The 19,479-nt window shown below is 44.4% G+C and overlaps 1 protein-coding gene and 1 pseudogene across 1 annotated transcript; both read right to left on the bottom strand.

The window, feature by feature from the left end:
- Positions 1 to 2,100: 2,100 nt before the first annotated feature.
- LOC124805763 (facilitated trehalose transporter Tret1-2 homolog) lies at positions 2,101 to 17,520 on the bottom strand. Its single transcript, XM_047266331.1, has 2 exons — positions 17,233 to 17,520; positions 2,101 to 2,397 (listed from the first exon to the last, which is right to left on the bottom strand). The coding sequence occupies exons 1-2, from the start codon at positions 17,518 to 17,520 to the stop codon at positions 2,101 to 2,103; spliced, it is 585 nt and encodes a 194-aa protein (XP_047122287.1).
- Positions 9,375 to 9,492, bottom strand: LOC124709172 (annotated as a pseudogene).
- Positions 17,521 to 19,479: the final 1,959 nt, after the last annotated feature.

Raw genomic sequence — 19,479 nt, 5'->3', positions numbered from 1 at the left:
GCAGTTTGGTTACAAGACGCTTTTGATGAACGGTGTGATCTTTAATCACATTTCCTAAATTTTGTAATGTAATTAAATTACAACTAAATACATGCAGTAATATAACAAGACGGGTATTTATTTCATCGCTATCAGTAGTCTTGTCACTCCTCCACACCAGTGTCGTCAGAAATTAATTCATGAGGGGGATGGAGGGAATACAGTGACATCGCCATTTTTAATATAAATGAGTTGGTCAGCTTCAAAGTATGATATGATTTTCCGTGATTACGCTACACGTCTCGTTTGACCAGTTTTAGCATTACGCTAGCTAACGTAATGCTAAAATTGGTCAAACGAGACGTGTAGCGGAATCACGGAAAATCACTTCTAGACATATAGCCTATTCCCTGCTAGCCATATTTGGCATACACCCACGTCAGGATAGCTAAGATCTCAAGTGTTCCGCTTCTGGGAGAGGAGGAGGCGAGCTTGCTCTGGTTCGAATCCCCCTCGCGGATTAACGACAAGAGCTGTTGACTGCCCAACCTGGATGAAGTTTTTAGGCGGTTTACACATCCAATTAGGCAAATAGCACACACCCGTTCCACCTCAGATACACATCACCCCAACAGCTAGAAAACGTTTCCACACTTTAACATGAGATCTACACGAGATGCAGACATGTGGGGTAAACAGATTCCTTCCCGTGGGGAGTTGTGACGTCATGAACAGCATCCAGCCTATAATTTCCATGGACACTGCCACAAATGGTATAGATCAATGCAGGCCCCGTGGAGAAGCGGGCAAAAGCAAAAGAAGAAGTCCTATTTGGTACGGATCCCATCCAATTGAGCAATATTCTAGGATGGATGACATGAGTGTTTTGCAGGCAACCTTCTTTGTAGACCCATTGAATTTTTCTAGTATTCTACCAATAAACCAAAGCTTGTCACTTGCTTTGCCTGCGACTGAGCCTATGTCATCGTTCCAGTTCATACCCCAGCAAATTATTACGCTCACGTATTTGTACGAGTTAGCAGTTTCCAGTTGTGATCAATTGATATTATAGTCGCAGGATACTACGTTCCTTCGTTTTCATAAGTGTAAAGTTTTACATTTGTGGTCATTTAAAGCTAGTTGTATCAAGATCGGACTGAAGGTCTCAGTGGGTGTAAATAATGAGATCAAACAAACGTTGTCATCGTTTCCATGTTCTTGAAGTTGTGCCTTAGTGCAATAATCAGCCTTTCTTCTATGTTTATTGCCTGCTGAAAATTTGTGGTAACATAAGAAACGCGATCCTGTAAACCGTTTGTCAGACAGACCAATGTACCTATAGTCATCCTCGTGTACTCGATGGCGATCTTACTTGCGGATGTAAATGACGAAACTGTCGTGAATTCCCTCAGTTTGTGTGTAAGTATACTGCGCGTGTCGAGAAAGTCATCAACTTTACTCTTATACATACAAGAAAGAGACATTCAGACACGTATGAGGCCTTTATGTTTTCGTCTGGAACACACTGTCTATGAAAGGAATCAAAAGTGGTTGCACTGCTCTGGTCATGACAACAATGGTTGGAAAGATTCCTTTGGTTGTAACGCTAATATGAGAGTTGGAGATACCCTGCCAAACACTCCCAAATGTGAGCGCCTGTTCCCGATTACCAGATGTCCTTCGCTCAAAAGAACTCCGCTCTAAAATGGATCGGACCTCGCACAGCTGAGGACTGAAACTTATTTTGAGAAATGAAACTTGTAAGAAATGAAATATACCGGGTGTCTGCTGTATAGAGTGTAGCTCTTCTGTTCCGCGAGATTTTCCTTACTACGGAGATGTGGATGCCAGCCGTGGTTTCTCGGCGCCATTATGAGTCAGTTGATCGTCTCAAGCTGTAGAACGAATCTGTTGCTGGCACACAGGCCCCCCAAACGTGTCATCAACCGATGTTGCTGGTTGCAGCAGTAAGCCTCAGATCCATACGTCGCACGGAGTCAGTCTTTCCTGAAGAACACAGCCATAAGGGGACAGTCACATAAGTCCACTTTCTCTTAGGAACTGGCTCCGAATACAAAAGGTGTAGAGTCTAAAGGGGTCAGACAGCGTCTGGAGCGTGCTCTACGCGGACAGCTTGGCGCTGAGCTCCGTGCTGATGCCCAGGAGCGACTTGCCCTTGGTCTCGGGTATCAGCAGGTAGACGTACCAGAAGCCGACCACCGCGCAGGCTGCGAAGCCCCAGAAGAGGGTGTGCACCCCGGCCGCGTCCGCCACGTCCTGGAAGAGCTTGGTGACGGCGAACATGCTCAGCGAGTAGGTCAGCGTCACCACCGACATGGACACGCCCTTGACGGGGGCCGAGAACATCTCTGCGGACACTGTCCACACCAGCGTGCCGATCCCCATCGTGTACGCCACCTGCAACACCATTGTAAGGCCGCGGTTCGTTTCAGCCGGACACCACGCGAGTTCGTAGTGGTGTTCCCCACTGGTAGATTAGATTAGATTAGTACTTGTTCCATAGATCATGAATACGACACTTCCTAATGAAGTGGAACGTGTCAGGTTAATAAAAGGTGTCTATACAAGATATTAGACAAAATATTACATGACACTCAATATTATTATTTTTTTTTTTTTTGTGGGGTTGGGAAATTACCCACTTACTATATCCAAAAATTCATCTAATGAGGAGAAGGAGTTGCCATTAAGAAATTCTTTTAATTTCCTTTTAAATGCTATTTCGCTATCTGTCAGACTTCTGCTGCTATTATGTAAGTGACCAAAGACTTTTGTGGCAGCATAATTTACCCCCTTCTGAGCCAAAGTTAGATTTAACCTTGAGTAGTGAAGATCATCTTTTTTCCTAGTGTTGTAGCCATGTACACTGCTATTACTTTTGAATTCGTTCGGATTGTTAATAAAAATTTTCATAAGTGAATATATATATTGTGAGGCTACAGTGAAGATTTCTAGCTCTTTAAATAAGTGTCTGCAGGATGATCTTGGATGAGCTCCAGCAATTATTCTGATTACAAGCTTTTGTGCAATGAACACTCTTTTATTCAGTGATGAGTTACCCCAAAATATGATGCCATACGAAAGCAGAGAATGAAAATAGGCGTGGTAAGCTGATTTACTCAGATGTATATCGCCAAAATTTGCTATGACCCTAATAGCATAAGTAGCTGAACTCAAACGTTTCAGCAGATCCTCAGTGTGTTTTTTTCCAGTTCAACCCCTCATCAGTGCATACACCTAGAAATTTTGAATATTCTACCTTAGCTACCGATTTCTGATCGAAGTCTGTATTTATTAATGGGGTCATTCCATTTACTGTGTGGAACTGTATATACTGTGTTTCGTCAAAGTTTAATGAGAGCCCATTTGCAGAGAACCACTTAATGATTTTTTAAAAAACATCGTTTAAAATTTCACCAGTTAATTCTTGTCTGTCAGGTGTGATAGCTATACTTATACCATCGGCAAAAAGTACCAGCTTTGCATCTTCGTGAATATAGAATGGCAAGTCATTAATATATATTAAGAACAGCAGAGGACCCAAGACCCAACCTTGCGGCACCCCATTCTTCATTGTTCCCCAGTTTGAGAAATCACCAGTTTTTTGCATATTATGTGAACTGTTTATTTCAACTTTCTGCACTCTTCCAGTTAGGTATGATTTAAACCATTTGAGCACTGTCCCATTCATACCACAATACTTGAGCTTATCTTGAAGTATTCCATGATTTACACAATCAAAAGCCTTTGATAGATCACAAAAAATCCCAACGGGTGACTTCCGGTTACTCAGAGCATTTAATATATCGTTAGTGAAAGCATATATAGCATTTTCCGTTGAAAAACCCTTCTGGAAACCAAACTGACATTTTGTTAAAACTTTATTTTTACAAAGGTGTGAAGCTACTCTACAATACATTACTTTTTCACGAATTTTGGATAAGGCAGTCAGAAGAGAGATTGGGCGGTAGTTGTTGACATCAGACGTATCCCCTTTTTTATGCAGTGGTATAACAATGGCATACTTCAGTCTATCTGGGAAAATACCCTGCTTCAGAGAGCTATTACATATGTGGCTAAGAATCTCACTTATAACTGGGACTGAATGGGAAGCGGTTCAGTTCCAACATTTACCTAGCAACGAGAGGTAACAATGGATTGAACATGGGGATTGGAACAAAACTGTCTGACAAATAAAGTGAAGACTCAGGAGATATGGTTTGATGTCAATGTAATTTCGTACAAATGCACACCATCAGTAGGTATGTACGAGGTGAGTCAAATGAAAACCTTTAATTTGTAATAACAAATCGAAATTTAGCGCCGTTATCCTGTAAGTTGGTAAGCATGCTACAAAGAGCGTGCAGAATGGCCTGTAGGTGGCACCATAGTCCAGATGCACACATACCGTCGCAGTATCAGTATAAAGATCGCCGCTCCACTTGCGACTTGCACCAGGGAAGAACAGCGTTCTGTTCATAGGCGTACCCTGCGAGGGGCAGGGGGGGGGGGCAGCTGCCCCCCCCCCCCCCCCCGCCCAGAAGATATTCGAACTCACCTTGTGGTGAACGATGCAAACGCAGTGCCGGAAATTAGGAATACTGTTGGCACTGTTAAAGACACTATAAACTTTTTTAGAGAATCGAGTACACGTCGGAAATACGCTCCCAAGTTAACAAGAACGTGTGAGACGAGATGGTCTGAAAAATATAAATCCATCAGATTATTTTCTCAAAATTTCCCAGAGGTTGTGAGAGCTCTAGAAAAATTGTCTACTGAGGGAAATTATGCAACGAGGAAATCTGTGTATCAGTTGCATTCAGCCATTACCAAACCAGTGTTCATCTTATCTTTACAAACAATAGCCAAATACTCAGCAGTTTTGGAACCAGTAGCTAATGTCTTGCAGTCTAAGTCTGTAGATATGATCGCGGTGAGGGAACACGTCAGAGGAATCCTTGACGTGCTAAGTAATGATGAAAAGAAGAAAGCAGACAGAGTAACTAGCGAATTACTTGCAAAAGCACAAGTTATAGCAGAGGAACTGGAAATAGAAATTACTGTTCCACGTTTTCCTTGCAAGCAAAAATTCAGAAACAATCCACCATCCCAAAATGACAACGAATACTGGCGACGTTCGCTGGTAATACCATACATCGAATCATTCATGTCATCATTAAATATACGATTTTCACCAGAAAATACACCAGCTTTTGCTCTAAATTAGCTACACCCCTTGAATATGAGCAATTCTAGTGTAACAGACTTCATTAAAAGTGAAGAATTGTTTGAAACGTTTTTATGGGTTGGATGATATTGCCGGAGAACTGGAAGTATGGTACAATTTGTGGAGGAAAAAGAATATAACTGAAGCTAAATTAAAGGATATGGAAGTCGTTGGCATGTTTAACGAGACCAATATTTTTTTCCCTAGCATGAAAAAAAGCACTAAAAATTTTGAGCACTATTCCATGCACAACAGAGACTGTGGAACGATCCTTCAGCACACTTCGAAGACTGAAGACGTGGCTCAGAAGCACTATGGGAGAAGAAAGGCTCACAGCATTGTGTCTGATGAGCGTACACCGCAATTATGTAAAAGAATGAGAGATGTTAGAGAAGAAAGTAATTGAGAAATTTGCGGCAAATCCTAGAAGATTATTACTGAATTGCAAAGCTGTATTTTTAAACAAGTGCATTCTTATATTTAATATGTTTATTGAAAGCAGTTTTTCACTAGTTTACTGTTTTATTTAATAAGAAATGCTGCATGTTTTCTCGGATTCTAGAAGTGCATTCTTGTATTTAAAATGTTTATTAAAAGCAGTTTTTCACTGGTTTACTGTTTTATTTAATAAGAAGTGCTGTATGTTGTCTCGAGTCCTTGTTTCCTGAGACTAGTATGACCTGTCCCCCCCTTCCCCACCCTAGTTCAGATCCTGGGTACGCCCTTGGTTCTGTTTTCGGTTTTTACGTAGTGAAGGTGTGGAACCTATTGAAATTCATCGACGAATGAAGATTCAGTACGGTGGTGCATCTTTGTCACAGCAGCAAGTCTACGAATGGAGTAGGAAGTTCACAAATGGTGTGACTTCAGTGGAAGATGCTCCTCGCCCAGGTCAGGCACAACGAGTTGTGACTCCACAGATGATTGCAGCAGTTGAACCCATAGTGAAGGAAAACCGCCGAGTGACACTGAATGACATTGCAGCATGTTTACAGATTAGTCGTGGGTCATCTCACCGTATTGTGCATGATGTGCTCCAGTTTCACAAAGTGTCTGCAAGATGGGTGCCACGACAGCTGACTCCTGAAATGAGATTACGACGTGTTGATGCTTCTGAAGAACTTCTTCGGCGCTTTGAACGAGAAGGTGATGGCTTCCTTGCAAGAATCGTTACTGGGAACGAAACCTGGGTTCACTTCCATCAACCAGAAACGAAGAGAGCGAGCAAGGAGTAGCGCCATTCCTCATCACCAAAACCAAAGAAGTTTCGAACAGAACCACCAGCGGGGAAGGTTATGCTGACTCTCTTTTGGAACGAAAAAGGCATCATTTTGGAGCATTACATGCCTAGAGGGACCACTGTCACCAGGGCATCATACACAAATCTCCTAAAAAAAATCATCTGCGGCCTGCAATCAAATAAAAGCGACGTGGATTGCTGTCAGCAGGTGTCCTTTTGCAACATGACAATGCAAAGCCCCACACTGCCTGTACAAGAGTTGCAACAGCCACAGACCTGCATTTTGAGTGTCTTCCTCATCCATCTTACTCACAAGACGTTGCCCCAAGTGATTTCCATATGTTTGGACCACACAAAGACACAATGGGAGGAAAGAAGTTCCGTTCTGATGAAGAGGTACGCCACGCGGTGCACGAGTGGTTGCGCGGACTACCAAAAGAATTTTTTTCTAAAGGAATTTATGCACTTTGTAAGCGCTGGAGGACATTCATTGAGCGTGGGGGAGATTATGTTGAAAATTGATACAGCTTTGTAGCTCTTCTGCGCAGTAAATAATATTTTTAAAAATATTTAAGGTTTTCATTTGACTCACTCTCGTATATGATCAGAGTTCCAATTCTCTGTGACTGGTAGAAGGTCTGCGAGGGACATTGGTGTTGGTTTTTAGTGCTGATACCAGCCCTGGAGGGGAATGTAAGGAGCATGAACGGCGCCAGACGTTGAACGCTCTCTGTGAAGGACATGGCGATGCCACGTAGTCGTGTGAGACACCATTGTCAGCATCTACATCTACATCTACATCTACATCTACATGACTACTCTGCAATTCACATTTAAGTGCTTGGCAGAGGGTTCGTCGAACCACAATCATACTATCTCTCTACCATTCCACTCCCGAACAGCGCGCGGGATAAACGAACACCTAAACCTTTCTGTTCGAGCTCTGATTTCTCTTATTTTATTTTGATGATCGTTCCTACCTATGTAGGTTGGGCTCAACAAAATATTTTCGCATTCGGAAGAGATAGTTGGTGACTGAAATTTCGTAAATAGATCTCGCCGCGACGGAAAACGTCTTTGCTGTAATGACTTCCATCCCAACTCGTGTATCATATCTGCCACACTCTCTCCCCTATTACGTGATAATACAAAATGAGCTGCCCTTTTTTGCACCCTTTCGATGTCCTCCGTCAATCCCACCTGGCAAGGATCCCACACCACGCAGCAATATTCTAACAGTGGACGAACGAGTGTAGTGTAAGCTGTCTCTTTAGTGGATTTGTTGCATCTTCTAAGTGTCCTGCCAATGAAACGCAACCTTTGGCTCGCCTTCTCCACAATATTATCTATGTGGTCTTACCAACTGAAGTTGTTCGTAATTTTAACACCCAGGTACTTAGTTGAATTGACAGCCTTGAGAATTGTGCTATTTATCGAGTAATCGAATCCCAACGGATTTCTTTTGGAACTCATGTGGATCACCTCACACTTTTCGTTATTTAGCGTCAACTGCCACCTGTCACACCATACAGCAATCTTTTCTAAATCGCTTTGCAACTATTACTGGTCTTCGGATGACCTTACTAGACGGTAAATTACAGCATCACCTGCGAACAACCTAAGAGAACTGCTCAGATTGTCACCCAGGTCATTTATATAGATCAGGAACAGCAGAGGTCACAGGACGCTTCCCTGGGGAACACATGATATCACTTCAGTTTTACTCGATGATTTGCCGTCTATTACTACGAACTGCGACCTGACAGGAAATCACGAATCCAGTCGCACAACTGAGACGATACCCCGTAGACCCGCAGCTTGATTAGAAGTCGCCTGTGAGGAACGGTGTCAAAAGCTTTCCGAAAATCTAGAAATACTGAATCAACTTGAGATCCCCTGTCCATAGCGGCCATTACTTCGTGCGAATAAAGACCTAGCTGCGTCGCACAAGACCAATGTTTTCTGAAGCCATGCTTATTACGTATCAATAGATCGTTCCCTTCGAGGTGATTCATAATGATTGAATACAGTATATGCTCCAAAACCCTACTGCAAACCGACGTCAATGATATCTGACAGAGTTTGAAAGGGGCCTCATTGTGGGTCTCTGTTTGGCCAGGTAACCGAATCGTGGATTACTGAGATTTGTGGGGCATTCAGATGTGACAGTGGCCCATTGTTGGACTGCAGGGCGACGTGAGGACAGGCATACTTGTCAGCAGGTTCATTACCAACCACCACGAGGGATAATCTCAATACGGTGCGCCAAGCGCTTGATAACCCATTCATTTTTGCGCCTATCAATCAAGAACAAGCAACGACAATATTCTGTATCATCCCTCACCATTGGTCAGAGACTATCAACCACTGGGATAGGGCATTACCACCCCATGCATAAAATGCCATTAATACTACAACAAAATCGACCACCTTTGGAATGGTTCCGTAACTGGGAAGTGTGGACTGCTGATGAAGTGCGGTTCTGCTTTACTTCAGATCGCAATCGTCGACTAGTATGATGGCCACCTGGAGAGATGTATCATTCTTGCAGCGTTTAGCTGTGGCACAGTGGTGTTACTCCCGGTGTCACAGGGTGGGGAGTTATTGGGTATGGCTTCAGTTACAGCTGGTAGTGATTGAGGGAACTCTGACAGCACAACGACACATCAAGGGTAGCCTATCTCCTCATGTGACAGTATTATCCTTCTGAACAAGCCATGAAGGCCCAAAGGTACCGACCGGCCGCCGTGTCATCCTCAGCCGACAGGCGTCACTGGATGCGGATATGGAGGAGCATGTGGTCGCCACACCGCTCGCCCGGCCGTATGTCAGTTTTGAGACCGAAGCCGCTACTTCTAAATCAAGCAGCTCCTCAGTTTGCCTCACAAGGGTTGAGTGCACCCCGCTTGCCAACAGCGCTTGGCAGACCGGATGGCCACCCATCCAAGTGCTAGCCCAGCCCGACAGCACTTAACTTCGGTGATCTGACGGGAACCGGTGTTACCACTGCGGCAAGGCCATTGGCATGTGACAGTATCGTAGTGCCATTTTTCAACAGTACAGTGCTGCTCCACACACGGAACGTGTCTCAATGAAGTGTCTGAGTGACGTTGAGGTACTTCTGTGCCCAGCAAGATTCCATAAATGTCTCCGATATAACGTGTGGGACCAGCTTGGACATCAACTCCGCTACATTGTCAGTATCCACGAGATCAAGGTCCAGTTACTGCAGTTGTGAGCTATGTTACGTCAGAGTAGGATATAACAACCTTATGACACTCTTCCCAACCAAATCGGGGCATGCGTGCAGACCAGTGTGGTCAATAATATACTAATAAGTGGGCTAATGCTGCCAAATTCCTTGAAAATCTGACTCGATTTTGTAATCACTGAAGCAACATCACATATCCTTCAACCTGTGAGATTTCCGTTTTGTTTCCTCCTTCAATTCTGGGAGCGTCACTCTTTTGTCTGGCATTGTATTTTTTATTTATTTCTGGAAAAAGTTTCCCATTGTCCCGAATAAAACACAAACCAAACTTGTGTATGTGTGTGTGTGTGTGTGTTCATGAACGAATCTGCTGTTTGTATGAATGTGTTAAACAGTGAATGTCTCGTGTGGAAGGCAATTTTGTAGCTAGCGGTAACTATTGAATGCACTTGGCATTCAAAATCTGAGTGTGTAGCTATTCCGCAAAGAGTTGGCCACCTTGCCAGCTATTCTTCTCAGGTTCTATGGAACAATATTGGATAGAAAAACAATCGCTGGACGGAAGTAAACCTGATAGCTCCAATAATGCATCTCGGTGAGTAATTTATTTCCTTTAGTGTGTTTTATGACAGGTTTTGGCTGGAGTCTCTCCATCGTGTTCTGTTCTGAGAATCTTTCTTTATTTGTTTGTCTGTACCTCCTTTTCTAATGTCGTTCATCATTCCAGTTTTATTCCTCCCTCTTCCTCTCTATCTTTTCCCTGTTCAATTCTTTGCTGCAGACAATTCCTCTTTCTGACCACTTCCATTAATTCTTATTTCTGTTTCCTATTTTCCTCTTTACTTCTTCATTCTTAAGTCTGTCAGTCCACCTCAGTTTAAGCATTCTTATCGACAGGCACATTTTAAAACTTTATATCTATCTTTATTCTTTGTTTTTAACCACCCGCGATTCAGTCCTGTATGACACTACACTCTAGAACTAACACTTAGCAAATATTTTTCTCAGTTCAATTGGAATTTTTCCGGATCTTAGTAAAAAGGATGTTACTTGTTAGTCTAAGAATGTGTTAACTGCAGCTTCCGTCTTGCTTTATCTCATATCTGTCTTTCCTATATTTATCTTCATCCCTTACTCCTCGTCCCTTGTTGTAATATACTTCAACATCTGAGGCAAGTCCTCTTTTGATCCCGCCAGCACTGCTTCATCATCCAGATATTTTATAATCTTTGTCCTTTCTCCTCCAGTTACAATGCCTCTTGCGTCCTGTATCGTTCTTCATTTACGTTGAACATTTTCGGTGACAGTAAGCATGTATGCCTTACACCCCTTCCCATGTTTATCTCTTCCGTTTCCTCATTCCTTAATATGTCATTTTTGCATTTTGTACTTCGTGTATTAATGTTTTATCTTTCCAGGTTATACCAATATATTTTAAAATTGTAAGTAATATATTCAAATTGATTCTATCGAAAGCCTTCTCCCTGTTGACAAAACATATCCGCCTACTTGATCACTTGTAACATTCTTTCTCCGATCATCCTCAGACAAACTATAACATCTCCTGTTCCTTTACCATTTCTGAAACGGAACTGGTCTTCCCCAAAAAACTCCTCAATTTTCTTTTCAGTTCTTCTTCGTATGAGTTTAGTTCCAGCCTTTCTCATTTATTATTCATTTTTTTCCACTTCCGAAAACATTCTGATATGCCTTGGCCTTGATTTAATAACCATAACTCTAAGAAAGATAGCTTCAATCATTGCATTTGTAGATTTGAAAAGGATTTTGAAAATAATGACTGGAATTGTGAAAAAATATTGAGGCAGGGTTGTATTTCATCTACTATTTTATTTAGTCTGTCCATTAAGTAAGCAATGAAGGAAACTAATGATCAATTTTGAAAAGCAGTTAGAGTTCCGGCCCAGAGGCTGCAAGACCATCGTGGCAGATTCGTAGTTTTATCAACAGCTCTTGCAAAAGTGTGGTGTAGATCGATTGTTAACATCTAAGACCTTACTTAATGACGAGCTGGAGTTCAGAAGAAATGGTGCTATCAATTTTCGCTATCAGCATGTGTGGACTGTTGTAAATTTCAATGCAGCTGCAGATAGAGGGCATATATCTGTGATACATCGCAGTTGTCAACGAACTGGGTGGTATTCTAGGTGATTGGTTATCAGGGTGACTTATTATGCTGTAGAGATTAAATAAGGCCAATTATCAGGAAATTTTCATAACTTATTGCCTGGCTTGTTGGGGAGGCAGTGGCAGCTTTCTAGATTTTTGCTATTCAAAATAGGCGGTTGATCGGCTCCCCATAATCTGTTACAGAATACTAACTCAGTGGGGGTGACCTGTGCCTTGCAGCTGTAAGACGTAACTACGTAGTGCCGAAAGCAGTGGGTGCATCATGTCAGCCGTTGTGAAACCTGGTATCCCAACACCTAACATCCGCAATTGACGCCTTTTCCTTTACCAAGATTTTCAAAGCAGCTTTACTGCACTTATTTAGAAAATTACTGATAATTTGTATAACTGTGCATCAATGTCACGCGAAATGGGATGAAAGTAAAAATGATGGACTGTTTAGTGTGGTGACTGGTTGTTCTGGCAATTTACAATTACCACATATAATTGGCCAATTAAAATTTGGTAGTCCAAGGAAAAGCCCCATTTTAATTAGTTACTTCACATGAACAAATTCGTTATATGGCACCCATTCATTCCTCCGTTTCGTAAAATCCTACTAATTCTCATAAGTATGTCAGGTCTAAGGCTGAAACCCCTGACACCCGTTTTGGAAACAAACTGCTACACGCATAAATTAAAATTTATCCCATGATTCTTTCTTTATTCATGAGTTGTGCAATCGAGTGAATCTTTTTGAAACATCCTGTATTTGTTACTTATTTAACTTTCTGTATTCGAGAGGTAGTCAAAGTTTTAATTATCACCTCAAAAGATAAAGATATATAACTAATATTTTTTTGTTTGCTGATACAAATCTGCACACATGGTAGACATTGAAATCCCCATGCCTTCACTGCACTAGAGGAGTAAAAAGGAGGTAGACCATTGATAAGGTGAAGATGAGCTGCGCCATTTTCTTTCGTCTGCTCTAGCTGAGTGTTACGGTGCTATGGCATGGGGATTTCAATGCGTACCAGAACAGTATACAAGTACGGCGACCTCCTTTGCAGCTCACTCCACACCTGTTTGCTTGGCAACATTGCGTACGAGCAGTGTCCAGAAAATGGCGCTCTCTAGTAGGCTGCAGAACACTGCCAGCCATGCCACAAACATCGGAATGTGTGCAGTTGCTGCATGTGCGTTTCGTGAAATAACCAGTGGGACGATAAAGGTATATGTGACTTCGGAGGACGAGGACTCAAATGCCTGCCTGGACATACAGATTTTAAGTTTTCTGTATTTCCCTAAATCACTCCGCGCAGATGCTGGGATGGTTCCTTTGAAAAGGGTATGGCCGATACAGTTTCCCATCCTTCCATAATCCGAGCTTGTGTTCCATCTCTGATGACCGCACTGTTGAGACATTAAACAGTAATCTTCCAGCTTTTTGGCAGTGTATGAGATAGAATTTATTTATCTTGTTGGTCTACAGACCAATGAAGAGATTTATCTGTAGGTTGTAAGGGTCCAGATACAAATATATAAATCCTGTCTTCAACAGATCAAATCAACACTTACGCATCTTTGATCCAGCGAGTGAGCGTCGCTGAGGAGGAAACCCCTTGTACTAAAAGGATGTGGCTTGGCACCCACCATTCAATTTGTCGCTCACCAGGAGGCTTGTTGCATTTACCCTGCAGCTTCACTCCACGATGCCCACTGGGAGTAATTACCTTGCAGCTGTTCACACATCGAACAGAGTGCTAGCAGCGTCAAATGCGGCACTGCTGGAGTGACAATGAAGCAGCCAATCACGGCTCAAGTTCCAGAAGATACGGCGATGTTCGCAGCGCGAAGCACATACCGGGTTGATAGCATCCCCTGGCGAGGATCGTAGCTGGTAGTGGGGCGAGCAGCGATGGTGCGCGTTAAATGGACTTTTAAAACACAGTGGGTTTGGTTCACCATCGCCGGGTCATGTCGGCGAGCAGCGAGGTGGCAGCATAAGAACACCGTTAGTCGAGCCTGAGCGAGCCTGCAGGGCAGGTCCCGAGTGCTTGCACTCCTTGCGATCGTATGTAAAAGGGAATTAGTGCTTTGGAAAGTTTAATTGGCGATGAAACACCGTTTCAGCGTTAAGTGAGATAATGTGGACTATTTGGACTACCACCTGAGCCTTTTCCGAGAGAGGATCTGGACTGTGTACGTGGTACGAGAGAGGGAATAAAGGGCATTAATTTGTGGAATGGAAATTATTTAGAAAGTCAGAGGAGGATTTCAAAGTATGGATGATTCATAAACTGTTAGTGCATGAATGCGATTGTAGCGTGAGTGTGATTAGGCTCATAGGGATAATGAGTTTGTGATTAAAGTACAATAAACCGCGTGATACCAAATCAGTGTGATCTTCATTTAACCTGGTCATATTAATGATAGTGTTTTAGTGGAAACTTTGATTAAAATTATGGGAATTGTAATAGGGCACATGCCAGCAGGCATAGGTTACACACTTTCTTGAACTGGTGCTTTTATCTTGGGAGTAAGTTCGCCATGCATGCTCTTTTAGCCACAAAGTTTTATTCCCCATTAAAATTTAGATAGCCAAAATATGCGAGTTAGCTTAAACAAAAGGAGGAGCAGGTGAAGTGTACCATTTATTAAGTGCAAGGTGCTTATAATTAAAGTACAGTTACTCACGGAGGACCAGTGTGGGTCATAACTATCGTATGGCAGTGAAACTTGTTGGATATGCTAATGCATTAATGCAGAACCGATTCACGTTGGGAAAAAATGATTTCAAATTGTGGCTGCCAGTTGCAAATCTGGCATTGTGCACCATCTCGTCGATATCTCTGGTGCTCGTATTGAACAAATTTTGCAAGTGACGTTAATAATAAAATCAACATTGCGTCTTTCCCACGTGTTTAACCTTTGCTGCCCAAGTCCCGTTCCAAATCCGTTACATATGGAAACATTTCTAGACGTCTTTCTTGCACTCACAGTGCCAGATTTGCACCTGGTGGCCAAAATTGAAACAAATGCTTTTCGATCGTAAATCAGTGTTGCATTAATGCATTAGAATATCTACAATGTTTCGTTGGCATACAATAACTACAGCCGACTTGCATTATGGAGGATGACCGGTCAAAATCCGGCCATCCTTTAACTGTTCTGTGATTTTCCTAAATCATTTAAGGCAAATGCATGAATAGATCCTTTGCAGGGACACGCCCGCTTTTCTTCTCCATCCTTCCCTACTCTGAGCTTGTGCTCCGTTTCTAATGACCTTGTTGTCGACGGGGTCTTAAACAATAATCTTCTCCTCCTCCTCAATAATTACAGCCCACAATGGAGCTCTGCAAGAACTTTAATTATCATCACACATTAGGTACACACATATCCGCAAACAAACAAACAAATTATCAAACTGAATATACTTATCAGTAGGGAGTGATCTGTATTCCTCAATTATAAGAAATACCTTGTTTTCCGTCTGTTGGCCGCTGTTTTATTATCTCAAAATTACCTGTTTCGAGTAGTGTCGCTCATCCTCCGATCATTACTGTGAAACTGGTAGTGTTTCCTTTTAATTGGTTACTCTGTTACTAAAAGAATGATCTGAAGGTGGGTGTCACTGCCCGAAGGCAGTAATTTTGACGTGATAAAACAGCTGTCATCAGACTGAAAAATAAGCGAAATTTCTTTTAAAAAATGTTGTGAAGTGACTTTATTTTTTGAGGTGGCAATTATAACCATGGAATGGTTCCATTCGAAAGTAATCACCAGTTGTGTTAAGACGTTTATCCCACTGGGAGACGGGAGTATCAATTCCTGTTTCATAGAATGCGATCAGATGCTAACGAATTCACAACTGCACCCACTCTTGCATTTCTTCAACCAACTGAACCCAACATCCAAACATCTCTGTCTTCAGGTCGCCAAAAATGACCTGCGCTGTACAAAGGATGTTGCAGTGTTTGCAAATCAAATCCCTGAAACGTTGGTTTGATCCGATTGGCAATGTGGGGCGGGCTTTATCGTGCAACAGGATAATTCACCCGACAGCATTCTGTACGTTTTGACCTTATGCCGCATTACAGTTTCTGCTAAGTGTCTTCATAGCACTGTACATTGATTGTGTTCCCATGCTGGAGGAACTCGAGGAGCAGAGGGGCCATGCAGTCAAAGAAGGTCATCAGACCCCATCGAAACTTGTGCGAATAGCTTTGGATTTCTTTGGCAGGGGAGATGTGGGTTGTTAGCACTAATGGTTTCCCCCCAGGGAGTGCTGTCGAATGGAATCATCCTGTTGTAAAATAACGCCCACCCCCATGTTGTCAATTGGGCAGACGCTGCACTTCAGCGATTTTGTTGAGAAACATTGTAACATCGCCCATACAACAGGAATCTTCCGCTGGCGGTCTGAAGAAGTATGGACACCGGCTTCAGTGTCCGCCCCTGGTAGCTGCGTGGTCAGCGCGACAGCTTGTCAATCCTAAGGGCCCGGGTTCGATTCTCGACTGGGTCTGAGATTTTCTCCGCTCAGGGACTGGGTGTCGTGTTGTCCTAATCATCATCATTTCATCCTCATCGACGCACAAGTCGCCGAAGTGGCGTCACATCGAAAGACTTGCATCCGGCGAATGGTCTACCCGACAGGAGGCCCTAGCCACACGACATTTTTATCGGTTTCAGTCAAATGAGGAAGTGCAAAAGTTAGTCCAGCTGTGGATGCGTCATAAACTGATCGTCTCTTCTCCCAGTGGAGCCAACAAAACGGCTCTGAGCACTATGCGACTTAACTTCTGACGTCATTAGTCGCCTAGAACTTAGAACTAATTAAACCTAACTAACCTAAGGACATCACACACATCCATGCCCGAGGCAGGATTCGAACCTGCGAGCGTAGCGGTCACGCGGTTCCAGACTGAGGCGCCTAGAACCGCACGGTCACAAAGGCCGGCCGTGGAGCCAACAGCCTTACCGCAGTGGTAACACGGGTTTCTGTCAGATCACTGAAGTGTTGTCGGGCTTGACTAGCACTTGGATGAGTGACTGTCCGGGTCTGTCAAGAGCTGTTGGCAAGCGGAGTGCATTCAGCCCTTCAGAGGCCAATTGAGAAGCTACTTGATTGAGAAGTGGCAGCTTCGCCAAGAAAACTGACAACGGCCAGGAGAGCAGCGTGCTGACCACATGCCCATTTATATCGTATCCAGTGATGCCTTCGGCTGACGACGACATGGCGGTCGGTCGGTAATTTTGAGCCTTCCGAGGCCTATTTGAATGGAGCCCTACCAGGGGATAAATGTCTTGATGTGTAATGCGATTACTTTTGAATGCAGCCGTTTCACGATCACGTAGTGGCGGGTGTTCGGTTTTCATTTGACTGCCCCCATAAAAAGATTAGTAACAGTGATAACTCGCCACATATACGACGAGCGCGGCGAGGGGCAGCCAGTGGAGGGCGGAGACGTCGGCCCGGGCGGCGTCCATGAAGTAGAAGTAGCCGCCCTCGGCGAAGAGCGAGAGCGCGCAGCCGGTGAACGAGATCAGCGACAGCGGCCGCCGGCCCAGCTTGTCGACCGCGGCGGCCGAGGCGCAGCTGGCTCCCACCTGCACTGCGCCTAGCACGGCGGCGGCCGCGTCCGCAGACAGCAGGGAATCCCCGGCGCGCGCCATGATGTCGCCGCTGTAGCTGAGCACGGCGGCCATGCCGGTGGCCGAGCTGAGCACGCTGAAGCCCACGGCCAGCAGCAGCGTGCGCCAGTCCGCGCGGTGCGTCGCCAGGTGGCGCAGCGACGCCAGCACGCCAGCGCCGCCACGTGGCAGCGCCGCGCACTGCTGCGCCAGCGTCGTCTCCGCCTGCACCAGTTCCGCCGATACGTCGGACCGCCCTCGCAGGCGACGTAGGCTCGTCGCTGCCGCCTCCTTCCTGCCCTATGGTGCACGACACAAACACTACCGTCACGGGCTTCCACGGCAGTTCGGAATGGGGAGAATATGCACCCCTCACCCAAACATCGCCACAGAAAAAAATATCAAGCTTGCATGCTGCCACGCCAAACAGACAAACATGTTACAGATGTACTACAGGGTTTATCAAAAAGAATCATCCGATTTAAAAATATCATAACTACACTCATGCTCATAAATTAAGGATAATGCTGATACACGGCGAAACAACGCTCTGGTGAGCGGTTTGCGGATTTAAATCACCTCGGGGTATGACCATGCGGTGCATTTGACCTGCGGTCGTCGCACGGTGGCGCTGGCAGCAGTCCACAAACGCAGAGGTGTGTTGGTGCATGTCAGAGTATCGTGCAGCGAGTAAGTATCCATACGTTTCATACCTGCTGATAGTGACTGTGTGTTAAAAATGGCTCAAAGAACACATATTGATGACGTTATGAGGGGTAGAATACTAGGGGGATTGGAGGCTGGTCAAACACAGCAGGTCATAGCACGGACACTTTGCCACAAAGTGTGATCTCAAGATTATGGCAACGATTCCAGCAGACAGTAAACGTGTCCAGTCGCTACAGTACGGGACGTCCACAGTGTAAAACACTAGAAGAAGACCGATATCTCACCATCAGTGCCCGCAGACGGCCACGGAGTACTGCAGGCAGCCTTGATGGCACCTTACCGCAGCCACTGGAACAGCTGTCACCAGACACACAGTCAACAGACGACTGAACAGACATAGCTTATTCACCCGGAGACCTGCAAGGTGCATTCCATTGACCCCTGGTCACAGGAGAGCCTGTAAAGCCTGTTGTCAAGAACACAGTACATGGTCATTGGAACATTGGTCCCCAGTTAAGTCACGGACGAGTCCAGGTATAGTCTGAATAATGATTCTCGCTGAGTTTTCATCTGGCGTGAACCAGAAACCAGATACCAATCCCTTAATGTCCTTGAAAGGGATCTGTACGGAGGTCGTGGATTGATGGTGTGGGGTGGGTTTATGATTGGTGCACGTACACCCCTGCATGTCTTTGATAGACGAACTGTAACATCAGGTGTATTAGGACGTTATTTTGCACCAGTATGTCCGCTTTTCAGGGGTACAATGGGTCCCACCTTCCTCCTGATGGATGATAACTCACGGCCCCACCGAGCTGGCATCGTGGAGGAGTACCTTCAAACAGAAGATATCTGGCGAATGGAGTGGCCTGCCGGTTCTCCAGACCTAAACCCCATCGAGCACGTCTGGGATGCTCTCGGTCGACGTATCGCTGCACGTCTTCAAACAACTACGACACTACAGGAGCTCCGACAGACACGGTGCAAGAATGGGAGGCTATACCCCAGCAGCTGCTCGACCGCCTGATCTATAGTATGCCAATCCGTTGTGCGTCCTGTGTGCGTGTGCTTCGTGATCATATCCCATGTTGATGTCGGGGTACTTGCGCAGGAAACAGTGGTGTTTTGTAGCGCATGTGTTTCGGGACGGTTTTCTCAACTTATCACCAATACCGTGGACTTACAGATCTGTCTCGTGTCTGTTCCCTATGTACCTATGCTATCAGCGCCAGTTCTGTGTAGTGCCTCGTTGTGCGGCTCCACATTCTGCAAAAATCCTTAATTTATGAGCATGAGTGTAATATGTTACTTGACTACGTGCGTCAACAACGTACTGTTGGAAAGAGCAAACTCGAGTTTTACTTG

The sequence above is a fragment of the Schistocerca piceifrons genome, chromosome 7 (assembly GCF_021461385.2).
Source record: "Schistocerca piceifrons isolate TAMUIC-IGC-003096 chromosome 7, iqSchPice1.1, whole genome shotgun sequence".
In the NCBI taxonomy this organism is placed as follows: Eukaryota; Metazoa; Arthropoda; class Insecta; order Orthoptera; family Acrididae; genus Schistocerca; species Schistocerca piceifrons.
This window is presented reverse-complemented; position numbering and strand designations above follow the sequence as displayed.

Bases quoted from the DNA above. Each gene is read 5' to 3' on its own strand.
- LOC124805763 (XM_047266331.1), bottom strand. From the start codon at position 17,520: ATGGCCGCCGTGCTCAGCTACAGCGGCGACATCATGGCGCGCGCCGGG. The intron at 2,398-17,232 runs GCGAGTTATCAC...ATGGTGTTGCAG, and splicing joins CCGCGCTCGTCGTATATGTG to GTGGCGTACACGATGGGGAT.